The sequence below is a fragment of the Bombus bifarius genome, unplaced genomic scaffold (genome assembly GCF_011952205.1).
Source record: "Bombus bifarius isolate JDL3187 unplaced genomic scaffold, Bbif_JDL3187 scf7180000008062, whole genome shotgun sequence".
Lineage (NCBI taxonomy): Eukaryota > Metazoa > Arthropoda > Insecta > Hymenoptera > Apidae > Bombus > Bombus bifarius.
Window position 1 is genome coordinate 478,091 of NW_022884426.1, and position 12,914 is coordinate 491,004.

Here is a 12,914-nt window from a genome sequence, read left to right on the forward strand (position 1 = left end):
GCAAGTGTATCAAATCGGTAACGATTCGAAAAAAGACGCGTCACACTCTCTTTGGACGAACGGTCGAACGTAATCGAACAACGAAACGAAGATTTGTCGAAAAGCCTGTAGAATCCATGAAAATTAACACAAACACACACGTCTGTGCGATAACGATAAGGGTTATCCTTTCGATCGATTGTACCGAATAGTGATTCTTCTTCGAAGAATGCTTCGTTCGAACAAATTTCTAAAGTGTACTATGGACAATCTTGTCGTCGAAACTCTCGTTTTGTATGTACATATGTATAGACAAAACAATCTATTCGTTCAATGTAAAGTTGCCGACTGAATATTAGAAGTAATAGTAGCTACAGTAATAACGAAAGTAAATTGATAACGATAGCAAAAAAGAAAAGTATTAATAATACGAATTGACGGTAATTATCGACAACGATATATATATAACATAACAACGTATAACAAGGATACTGACGATCATAATGATAGAAAAGATAAGCAAAGTATGGAGGAAACAAGAAGAAACAGAAGGAGAAATTAAGATAAGCAATAATACTAGACGTAATAAGAAGAATGATCAAAACCAGCTAGGTCCGCCAAACTTCGTCGAAAGTCCACCAATGCCCTTGCCAAACATGCTTCCAACTTTTTCAACAACGTTCGAAGTAACGTTGCTGATTAGATTCGCGTCTTCGCTGTTGACCGTTTCGACGACCGTTACTTTTGGCTTTGGTCGTTCTACCTCGTCGTCGTTACCGTTCTCCGAAAGACCTCTAAATAATAAGGGAGAACAAGATTGTACAACTCCGTCGTATCGCTTTCGTTTACTATAGGTATCGTCGTTCGATCAAATTACGAGTACTCACTCTTCGTTCTGAACGCTCGTTAAGGCACAAGTCGCTTCTTCCGTTTGCATCCTCTTAAATATAGTCTGATATGTTGTCGAGTTGAGTTTCTCTTCTATAACACCTTGCAGTTCGAAGTCCGAGTAAATCTTTTTTACGATGTGGGCCAAACAGGTACACTGATAGAGATGTAGGCTGTGATCGAGTCTTTCCGAAAGCCATGTGCACAGCATTTGAATTTGCGCCGTATACCATTGCTAAAGGGAAGAAGAACGAGTAGAAAACAGTTTTACAGAGAAGAAAAGTTTGATCAAGCTATCTGTATGCATACCTCGAAGAACGTTAAAATCCATAATTCGTCCAAGACTTTTCCACGAATTTGGTCCATACAGTTTCTCGTAAAACTCACATAGGCCTGTCCCATTTCTTTTCCGCTTCCCGATACCTTCTAAAAAAGAGTTTCGTAAATAGCTCGCGAACGAACGTGTTAATTTCTATCTGTTAACTTCTATCTTATCGGATTTTCCTGATTTAAGAAAAAGATAATAAATTACCGTTAAACTGAGAATGGAACCTATGAAAGATCCCTCGTCGTAACGAGATAGTTTGGATAAGGTAGTCTCTAGAACCGTGACCAGCTTGTTGATCATTCCTTGGGTCATGGAGGCCAACATTTTTTCTATCAAATCGTCGATATTGCCATGATATTGGTGCTGAAAGGAAATCACAATCGGTGATAGTCATTGTAGCAAGGATTAATACAATCGGATATGACCCGACGAGGAAACACACTGCGCCTCGTAACTACAAATCCAAACCGGTACGAGGTACAAAATACAAAATGCCAACATCTGATTAGAAACGTACAAAACTTGAGGAATAACTCGAAGTTGTTGCTACAATTTCATTTGCAATTGCATTCCGAGTTTCATGTTAGTATAAACAAAATATTCTGCTATACTGGTTCTATGGTTACGAAACGAGAATATAATATATCTTTTTGCAGAAGAAAAGACAAATTGCCTTTCAACATGATTCCTAACACGGCACACTTTGTTCTTTATCAGTGGTGTATTTTAGATAAATAAAGAACTTACCACGTCCACACCATCGATGGTGCACAATTCGAAGCTTTGGTTTTTTGCATCGAGAATAACGTTCACCATCGCGCACATTTCCGATGGTATGATGTAATCAGTCGAAATAAAAGTTACACCTTTCTTCAACCACTGTTGAAACGCGGCATCTGTTCGTTGCATGCAAGTTTCGATCATGTCGCATGCCATCAACGTTAATCTTTGTTCTAGATGCTGGCGAAATTCTTGGTCCGGCCAATGAAGGTCACGAATGAAAGATTGAAGCGCATCGAGTTTCCAGAACAATTCGCCGGACGTAGCGCATCCATTCCCTTTTATCTCCCAACGTTCCTTCTCGAAACCTTTTAAAACCGATTGTGCAATGGAGGTTTCCATCAAATCCACGTAACGCACCACCATCGGAGAGAAAGTATCGCGAAGATGCTGATGAAACCTTCCATTCTTCAAATTATCTACGAATCGAGATAAAGAAAGTTAGCCTTGATCGGAAGTTGACGGCGGTAACGATGAAGATCAGAAGGAGAACAAAAAGAAGAAGAAAATGGCAACGATAAATAAGAAAAAAGCTATGAACTTGCAATAAAAAAAAGAAAAAACAAGCTGTGATCGAGTCAAAATTCGCGTAATAGATATGACTATATTTCTATATAATAGAAAGAATAAAAGTGAAACATTTTGGCTGTAAATTGATCACAAAAGGAATAAAAAGTATGGAGGAACAACAAAAGCACACGTACCATCTTCCCTCAAGTAGTCGTTCAAGATTTTGAAGAGCGGGAAGCTGTCCCATGTGTCGCGCGGTTGTTCGGCAAGCACCTTGTCCATGTCGTCGGCGAACAAGGACCAGAAGATCTCGGCGTGCTCCACCATAAGATCGCTAAACCAGGCGAACGCCTGCGGTACAGTGTAGTAGGAGCGGCTCGTGAAAATATTGGACGTCACACATACATACGGCGGGTATGAGCAATATAAAACTCAGGGCGATGGGACTTTCGCCCTGAGGAAAGAATCCTCGAGTATACGTAGGTACGATAAGGCCTATTTGTCGTAATACGATCTTGTACATAACGTATATGTATTATGCATTTTGCCTACCGATTCTAAATAACCCAAATGGCTCGAGGAATTCATGGAAAAACAGCAAGCTACGACTTAGTGTTTGTTGGAATTTTTGAAACATGCAGCAACAACAGGCAAATAAAAAAATTCTCTTTGTTGCTTCAGCGAGGACGTAGTCTGAGCGTGAACGCGATTCGTATGCAGATGAATGTGATCGTGATTACCAATACTGTTTGCCTTTTCCTTCTCGTCAATGATCTTACTTCTCGAGGATCCAGAAAAGATGACATTCAGTTGTAGAAACCCAACTAATACCTTCGAATAGTGCTCCCCGTTTTGTTGAAGCAGATCCACGCACATTTCGGCCAGATGAATGAGATCCTCGAGCTTCTTGCTAGGCGAGGCACAAACCTCACCGCTGAAGTCATCTTCGATCTTAGCTTCGGCAGAAAGTTTCGTATAATTAACAAGAGCAGCTTTCTCGAGGCAACTCTTGATCAAAGCCTTCACTTCCTCGGGAGGTACGGAACTGACGCCATCCTTCATCATTACTCGTTCCAAAAGAGACAGAGTAGCTTTCAATGCACCCTCCGGCCGACCGAAAGGGAAACTGTATCTATGTATTTCGACAAGAATTCGATTTTTTATCACTTCAGCAGAAGAACGAAAGGCGGGAAGAAAGAGAAAGACAAAAGAAATACAGAGTAATTGCTATTAACTACAGTCTCTCACCTAAAATTAGTGATTTGTTCTTCGAGGATTTGCCTGAGCCTTTCTTTCACCTCTTGAAATTTCTCCTTCTCCTCGTGAGTGATAGAACCGACTCTGTCCGTGCGGCTGCCGTAGACGTGGCTGGCGCAAAAGGCGAAACTAAAGTGAATCAGAGTTGGATCGATCATGAGTCCGCGATCGATTCTGTCCAGTAGATCGTTCAAGTAGCACAAATGTCGAAAACAGCCTCGTACTCCGTATCTGCGAAGGCAAGCGGACGAGAGCGCAAGTTCACGATGTTCTGTTTCAGGTACGGGAGATCTTTTCTCGCATCTCATAATCGCGTTACCTAGCGCAATATTCGTCCAGAACGAATAATTGACCGGGTGAAAACCAGCCAAGGGAACAGTATGGATCATTCAAGCGATAATCCAGAATCAAGTTTTGTAAAAACTTGAAGAGAACGTGGTGATCGAACTTGCAAGGATCCGCGCTAATGTAATCTTCCATCCCGTGCTTTTTCGCTCGATCGGCGTCGCCCTGTATCTTACTGATGGTGGAATTTTTGTCCGCGGAAACTGGTGGAGTGGGTTTGTGGGACTGGCCAGTCGCCCTGTACATGACCATCACCCAGGTCTGGCACTCGTTCTCATCGTCCGTAGCGAACACTATGCTGTCCCCTTCGCGAACGGCATTAAAATAAAATCTGCAAAAAGATGATCATTTTACGCTCACTGTCAGTCCAGTTATTCCATCATTTCTGTATTTCTCTGTTCCGTTTATACGCGATTCTTCGTTTAACTGAACTTTTTGAAACAAATTCTAGCCCGTAACCGAAATGTTTAGAAATTTACAAATGGTGGTATTTTGGATTAATACATGCACCGATAATCATTCAATTGTGCGTTGAAGAATATACTGTAACACCCGACAACGTGTACTTTCCGAATGAACACGAAAATCAAAACTCTTAAGGTTTCATAAACTCATCGCGTTATTAGTTGCAAGTCGAATAACTACACGCAGATACTTGTAATCGTTGCGATTGCAATCGCGAGTATTACCACGGCCATTCGTGTATTCAACTGTATCCGATCGTACATCGATCGTAATTCGCGTGAAATGTATAGATACAGTGGAGTGTACCGGAACGAATGTAATTAATTCAGGAATACATATAGCATACACCGAGATATCTGTGTGTATTTTGTTGTACCAAACTGATTCTCTTGATAAACCCTGGTCATGCGTGTAGCTAGCATACGTTCGTTCCGATAACATACTCCACTGGTACATGTACACAGGTGATATCTACCTTCCGTCGTCTAGATCCATGCCAACCATAAGATTAGCAGAGGCAGGTTCGATATAGTCAACCGTATAACCATCTAGCTGCATCATCTCTGAGGGTTCGCTTCTCCTCTCTTTGTACGAGCACATCGCGAACGTGTACTGAGAAACTTGAACTAGTACGTGGTATCGTTTCTTCCACTTTTTCCACACAGACTTGCCCATTGCGTAAAGGTAGCCGCAGTGTTTCATGTTAAAGGGTTTGTCCATGCGGCAACCAACTTTGATGAGGAGATCCTGGTCGGGACAGTTTTTCGGGACGGACATTCGATACCATTCCGGATGTTTGCAGGAGAACGGTGTAGGTCGCAGATGTACCTTGCCTAGCTCCTTATCCTCGAGCGCGAGCATCGCCGAATTTTCAGTGTAGAGTCGAACCTTGACCAGTGGCAGCGGTTGCATGGTGGTAAAGTCGCCCTGCGTGTCCCACCTGTAAATCGACGCGGCCAAAGAGAGAAAGAAAAAAAAAACAGAGAAGAAACGATGTAAGGGCGAGTCGGTGCAATATGCCAAAACGTGGATGCAAAAAAAAGAAAAGAAAAAAATAAATCGAACTTTCGGTTTAGCTCCGCAGAATTTAGCTCTAGCGGTGGTCTACTTAATGCTCGGGCTACTACTCACATAGGTTTCGAAGCCTCGGCGTGATCGGTTTGCAGCTTTTTGCTACGATCGACTTCCATCGTGCAATAAACTATCTTGTTCGGCGGCAAACTCTTCAAGCCCCTGACCTCTACAACTACCACAGCCAGCTGGAAGGTCAGGCCTACGTCCATTTTGGTTAACTGCGGTTCCGAGTCAGCGGAGTCGCTCTCCAATTTAACGAGAGAACCCTGACCGCGGCAGCGGGAGCGCTCACGTCGATGGTTGCAGCGCTTCAGCTTCTGCAGGCCGTATTTGCTGTCTGTCGAACCTTTCGAGACCGGTAATGACTCTAAATTAGCCATCAACAGGTTGATAGACGACTTGAGTTCCTCGATGTAGAGCGACTCCATTTCTTTTAGAAGGAACTTGGGCATAAGCTTGCGGTTCTATCGAACAAGAGGAAAACAGCGATCGTAACGATCGTGCGTATGTGCGGAGTAGAATCTCGTTTATCCGAAGCTGAACATTAACTTGTTCCTATAAACGAATGGCGAATAAACGAGGTACTACCGTACTTGGAAACATATAAAACAAACGCAAACAGACGAATGCATGCATCGAAAAGCGTTACCTTTTCCATGTCATTAACCCTTTGGAGGCGACCATCCAGCTCCCTCCTGATGGCGGCAGCCTGTTCGTCGGCTGAGTCCAACAGGAGGGCGTTGAACAGAAGCTGATGTTCGAACTTCTTGATGCCAAGAATTTGCTGAAACATGTCGTACAGCTGCTCCTTCGGTAGAATCATCTCCGAGATCAAAGACTGCTGTTGCATCCTGGAGGGCCTCTTGGTCTCCTCGTCTCCCGAACCTTTCATGATACAATCGAATTTGGCCAACCAGGACGTAAGTACAGTCTCTTTGCTCAATCCGTCGATTTCCGGGAAGCGTAGAACACGTATCTTTATGTTCTCCTTGAACACCTCGCGGAAGTCGAGTTGTGAGCAAGCACCGCTTTGCACCATTTGCAGCACTCGATCCGACGTCAGAAATACGTCGTAATAATTCTGTATGGCATTGCGGAACGCTTCATCCGCCATTATCTGCGTTTCTCCTTTTAGAAAACTCTGTAAATCATAACAAAGCATATGAGTCTTTCCTTCACCCTCTCCATTCTTTCTCCCCGTCTCTTTTTCTACGGATTACGAAGTCGAGACGGATCGACTCGTGTCAATCGCTCTCCTTCTATCAGCCACTCGAAGGTGAAGGTTACTCGTTTGCGACGAATTCGTGCATAAAACGACAGTATACGGCTTCTTTCATCGCGTTACATCTTCTTAGACGGGTTTCTTTCGTTCGCCCTTTGATCTTTCGATCGTTTATACGTATACTCGCTGGAAACGATATAGTATGATCGTTAATCGAAGCTTGAAAAAGAGACAGCCGTTGACATAGCCGTACGCAGGACCATAGAAGCAATTATCTTACTTAATCTTACTTGTTATCTTAAAATGCAAAAGTTATTTGTAAATTAATATTCTGCTCGCGATCTTTCGTTAATCTTTCAAAATTGATCCGTAATCGGCGAAGATTGGGACGTGTGCTTTCGAAGAAGACACGAAGAAACGGTCCTGAGTCGACATTCGCACGACTCCGAACGACCGAGTTATATCGTACGAAGATGGGCAGAGACAACGTGCGTATATCTGCATATACGACGGAGAACGGGAAAGAAACGAACAAAGATGGAATATCTGTCGGTTGATCGTTCGCGGGCAAGTCGATGCGAAGAAGAAACATCGATGATTACCTGAAAACGAGAACATATCGTTTCGAGTTGCTGCTTGGTCACTTTTAGCGAACGTTTCGTCATATCCAGTGGTTGTTTGGCGTTAAACGGATACGAAATGCATCTCGATACGAACACGTACAACTGTATCCTAGTCTTCCTTTCCTCTTCTTCCCGCTCTTGTTTATCCTATGCAGAGCAAGATCACGTTTGAATGTAAAAATCTTTTGAGCAAAGGACAAAGTGTAAATGAATGAGACAAAGGTATAGATAGATACTTGGAGATCCGCTTCGGTCTTCTCGCTGGCGACGGAGGGCGAAGGGCTGGTAGGTCTCTGAGCGTAACTTGCCGCATCCTGGGCGGTAGACATCGACGGCGACAACGAGCTTCTCGCTGTGGTGTAACTAGATGCATCCAATGTGCCATCCTGGCTGGTAGCCGTGCCAGCACGAGGTGTCCCGACCGGTCCGTGGATCGATCCTCCTGGTGAGGCCAACGAGCTCACGCTACCCGATACGGGACCGCTCGCGCCACCAAGGCTAGCCCCAGGTCCGATCTGTCGCCGGGATCCGTACGAGCTACCGCTCCCTGTGCGAACTCCACCACTACCTCCGCCACCTCCGCCGCCGCTAACACTCCCGACATGCTGCGAACTTTGATCCTCCTCGCTTTCCGACTCCGACGAGCTCGGGTCAATCATTCTGCTTCCTCAGGATATACTTCCCTTATGGTCCAGGAAGCCTAACCTTCCCTCTCAGTTACGGATCCGTTCTTCCTCCGCTTCTTCTTCTCCACCGCACCTACGATCGAACCAGTTTCTTTTCATTTTCGTATGCCGTATATACATGCTCTATCTATCTCCGTTTTTTGTCTACTTTCGTATTCACGCTCTTTCTTATTTCCATTTGTTATTTACGCGAGACTCGAGAGAGCAAGTACATGCACGTAAATTCCAACGAGAGAGCATTAAAAGAGATAAAGCAACAACAAACGTTTGCCGGTTCAGATGCAACGAATATCGATTGTCCACCGTTTGTTCGTCTCCGTTCGACTCTATTCTCTTTGTTGCTCCTTCGTGTCACTCCACTTCCTTTTCGATCAAGAATTGACTTGCGCGCGTGCTCGCGCGTCAGACACGCGACACGGAACGCGACGAGAAACCCGGCGACAGATTCTGATCAAGCAACGCGCCGATCATCGATCCTCTCGCACACTCGTGTATCGAAGAGGCGATACGGCACGACGCGAGATTCGGCGCCAGCACGGTAAAGGAGATTCACGAATTCGTTATAATCACCCGTATATGGGTCTTAATTACATACAGATATGTAAATATTTCTGGCGCAACGGCGATAAGCGGTGTCACAGTCCGAGCACGAGTTTAGATTCGAGTCGAATAGAACGTTTCGTATTCACACACATCTTTTTCACGACACTTTCGTTTCTCCTCCATTTCAACGTTTTACCCACGTGTTCCACTTTTTTACATTGCCGATTTTTACGTTTTCACAGATTTGCCATTCTACGAATAACGTATTTCGAACGAAAGAAAAACTTCCTCCTCGATGCGTTTCATATCGATTCTTTTTATTCTTAGTGCATCTAGCGTTTACACGGATCGTTTCTCTTCGCCCGGCGTTCCTTGTTACTGCCTCTCACGCGCGTCAAAACCACGAAGTAAACGTTATATTTAATTAACTAAGGATCTCTTTTAACGAAAGCAAGCCTATCTATGACCAAACGTTGGTAGTTCGCGTTGCTCCTCCGATATTTTTTATCCAGGGAAAGTCGAGATAACAACGTGAATCAACGAACGCTCGTTTCGAGAAAGTAATTTGCATCGATACAGGGTAATACGCTTATACTATACTACAGGATATACTAGTTACCGACACTCCCGTTTCAACTGACGAATAGAAACGCGCGCAACTACCGGCAGCGATATGCTTCGTTATCGCCGCGTATCCTTTGCCTGCATATCCTTCCGTCGATTCAGATGTTTATCGTCGTTGTTAAGTGCGTTTCTGCTACGTTCTATCAAAACCTGTTTTAACATTCGTGTACCACATAGACAACCGCGAGCTAAACCAAGTTGAAGTCAGACGTTTCGGCGCGAACGTTATCTATTGATTTAATGCGAAACACGAAAACGAATTGGAAGAATGTACCGTCGTACGGTGTTCGTTGGGTGTGTCACGGTACATAGAGGACTTTGGAAACGAATCTACTTGTTAGAGTGATTTTTTCTCTCTATGTATACCTATATATCCACCTATCTAGCTATGTATTTATCTCTTTTCCTGTTTCGCTTACTAGCGCACAAGCTCGCTCGTGTTCGTATTCTCGTTTGCTCTTTCGCACTCTCGTTCTCTTTCGTGCATGCGCACGTGTCACAGCTTTCGCGATCGTTATTGCGAACCCACTGAAACCAACCTTTTTTTTTTCAAGCGATACGCGGCCACAATGACCCTGAATATCGGCAGATCATCCTGCGTTCATGCTATCACGCTGCAATCCACTCCGAGGTCTTCCTTCGTGTCGCGAATATATTGGATGAATTTTCGTAATGCGTACCCGTAACGCGACACTGCGATCTATTGGCAAGAGAAAAAGGAAGGATAGCTGATTTCCTTTAATACACCGGCTATCGTACAAACATCGACCGATATCGACAAGCGTGAACGAAGGTTAAAGAGAGTGAACGGGACGAACTCTCAACGAACGTGACGTACCTCAACGTACTCGACCGCCTTCGTTCGTCTACTAACTAACCACCGAGATCATAGCGCCGACGCCGATACCGACACCGACGCCGACGCCGACGCCGACGCCGACGCCGACGCGGCTGTCCACACCATTATGGAAACACTCCGAAAGATAAAGACAAACTGTCGTAAAGCAGACGAAACAACGGATTGATAAAAAGAAAAGAGATATAAATACCCAGAAGTATGTGAAACTAAAAATGAAATGTGTTGCAAGCAAAATATTCAAAAGTATAAAAAAACTAACGATGAAAGTAAATACTAAGTGGATTGCTATGCGTAACGAAGTGTTACACGTCTTCCTCTAATAAAAAGGCCAAACAAGATAAAGAAATATGATTGTAAAGATAAACGAACGTATTTTAAAAATCAAATTTAAGGTAAAGAAGATAAGAAGGAAGAAAAATTTTTTATGAAAATAATTACACGAAGTAAGTTGGTAAAGATGAAGTGGAAGCATAAACTACGTCGAGTCTGAGAACGGAAGGACAACACGGAGAATGGGGTGTGTCGAAGAAGAGGGTTAAAAAGAGAGGTAAAGAGAAAGTAAGAAAGACAGGCTGTAGGCAGAAACGATTGGCAGTGGGCCATCGATTGGGTGCGCGCGATTGTCAACGTTGCCGGCCATCCGGCGTTACTACTTCTCTTTTCATATCGATACTTTATATCTGCGCTTAAACATACTCTAATATGTAGTTAATTCTTCCTTCTTATTCTACCTTTTCGTTAACGTTTTGTAATTCCCACCTCGCCTCTGATTTTTTACATTATTCGCTTATCGATTACTAGGTTAGATTATCAACGTATGCGAAGCAATAGCTTCATATTTTTGTTCTTAACGAACCCTCCGTTTTGCAAGGAAACAAAAGTTTCACGTAATTTTAATGAAGAAATATTCTGTTCAACCACTTGCTAACGACCAACTCGCTTGCTGGGTTTTTAAGGTCAAGTGACTTCTCTCTAGAATCTAGAGTCTAGAGTCTAGTATCCAGAATCTAGATGCTTCGAAATACTTTAAATTCGAGATAGAAACGACGCGTCTGTTTACGACACGTTACGAGTCAATATATCCTAGCTCTATCCTAATCTAACACATTTCGCGTAAATGAACGTAAAACGCTTACATTGTAAACTCGTCTTTCGAACAATTGTCGTTGTCAACCAAAATGAAACTGTGTTGGACTAGAAACGTACCAAAGAAAATAATGTTTTATTCAAATAATGCCAATGAATGCGAATAATGAAAACAATTGTCTGATATACATTACGCTTAAACATACGTATACGTGGTTGTCACTAGGTTCGCTTCTGCTTCTGGTAGGAACACATATGTATATCCAGATTATTGTAGATCGATATTTAATCAAGTAAATTAGAAGTGCTGTAATAACTTAGTTACAGCGGAACAATTCAACGATTTTGCCGAGGTCTCGTTATTAATTTCGCTAGTCCAGTAAACATGAAAACATTCGTGACCTAGGATGAAGTTACGCCATTTGCCTTCACAGAGTCAGCGTATTCACTTGAAATCTGGCACTCTGCCAACTATGGAAAAATAGGTTATCGATCAATCGCTCGTATTTCGCACCAGCTGCAATTTTAAATTCGTAAAGAAACATTGCAAGATATTTTATTTTATATTTATTTTATTCTATCTTTGAATTTAATTCTTTTTTAGTTCATTATTTCCGCTTTTCATCTGTCTTACCTTTTACTCTCTCATTTCCTAATACCTCGTGATATTATGATTATTCTTTACTTTATCAGCACGACTACATCTAACTTTAAACGATCGGTCGATTTCTCAAATTTACCATATCAAACTGTACGAATAAAAATCGGTACTCGGAAGATTATTATCCGATTGATTTATCATTTTCCCGCTTTTCGAGGAACGAACGATTGAATGAAAGTGCGTGAGTGACAACAACGACATCTCAGAGGGAAAAAAGGAAATACGACTATTCGATAGGTGTATTATTCGAGAAACGAATTTTACGATTTTCGATAGGATGTCAATTATAATTAATGATCGAAAATCCGATGTGATCGATATGACAAATATCGATATAATAATAACGAAGATGAAAGAAAACTATGAACAAGAAAACTATAAACTATGAACAAAAAATATAAATTAGGTTTGGGTTAGATGTCATTTGATCCGTCACGGACGCACAATTATAGGCAGAATTCACTGATTGGTACCGACAGTTTTTTACAAATATTTTGAAAACTAAGACCGAGCGGCAGAATAAGAAAAAGTTATTCAGAATCGTGCCCCAACGATATATTCAGAAATCATCGATATCAGTGCAATAAAGACAAACTGCTGTAATAGCAACAATAATAATATTAATAATAATTATCAGAAACTAATTACGCCTTCCTTGAAACCATTCAACTTCTATCTGAAATATTTTTCATTGAAATCGTTATTTATATAGTAATCCAAGTGGTTCCAGTTACGTGTCTCACGCTGTATTTAATGAGATCGTGCTTAAATAAAGTAAGAAAAACTGCTATCGTTAAATCATTGAATATTCTAAGATGCAATGTAATATATACGTACATATTGTATGTATATATATCATCCCTGGTGTAATCGTCTAATCACGTGTACCGTGTAACGAGAGGGGTATTCTTATCGGACTTTTAGTCGTGTACGCTTTACTCCTTTAGCACTTGTCTGTGACTTTATCAACTTTAGTAATTGTAT

General features: G+C 42.3%; 1 protein-coding gene across 7 annotated transcripts; it reads right to left on the reverse strand.

The window, feature by feature from the left end:
* Nucleotides 1–456: 456 nt before the first annotated feature.
* Nucleotides 457–10,278, reverse strand: LOC117208362 (calcium-dependent secretion activator). Of its 7 annotated transcripts, XM_033449511.1 has the most exons (16): nucleotides 10,163–10,278; nucleotides 9,868–10,024; nucleotides 7,708–8,232; nucleotides 7,451–7,618; nucleotides 6,276–6,767; nucleotides 5,684–6,090; nucleotides 5,028–5,492; nucleotides 4,062–4,418; nucleotides 3,734–3,973; nucleotides 3,315–3,617; nucleotides 2,680–2,846; nucleotides 1,943–2,394; nucleotides 1,400–1,558; nucleotides 1,177–1,293; nucleotides 867–1,102; nucleotides 578–773 (listed from the first exon to the last, which is right to left on the reverse strand). In XM_033449511.1, the coding sequence occupies exons 3-16, from the start codon at nucleotides 8,128–8,130 to the stop codon at nucleotides 578–580; spliced, it is 4,182 nt and encodes a 1,393-aa protein (XP_033305402.1). In that variant the 5' UTR covers nucleotides 8,131–8,232; nucleotides 9,868–10,024; nucleotides 10,163–10,278. The 7 variants fall into 7 exon arrangements, with proteins under 7 accessions (XP_033305404.1, XP_033305403.1, XP_033305402.1 ...); XM_033449510.1 differs by having other exon boundaries at nucleotides 9,868–10,205; XM_033449513.1 differs by lacking the exons at nucleotides 9,868–10,024; nucleotides 10,163–10,278 and having other exon boundaries at nucleotides 457–773; nucleotides 1,177–1,290; nucleotides 7,708–8,130.
* Nucleotides 10,279–12,914: the final 2,636 nt, after the last annotated feature.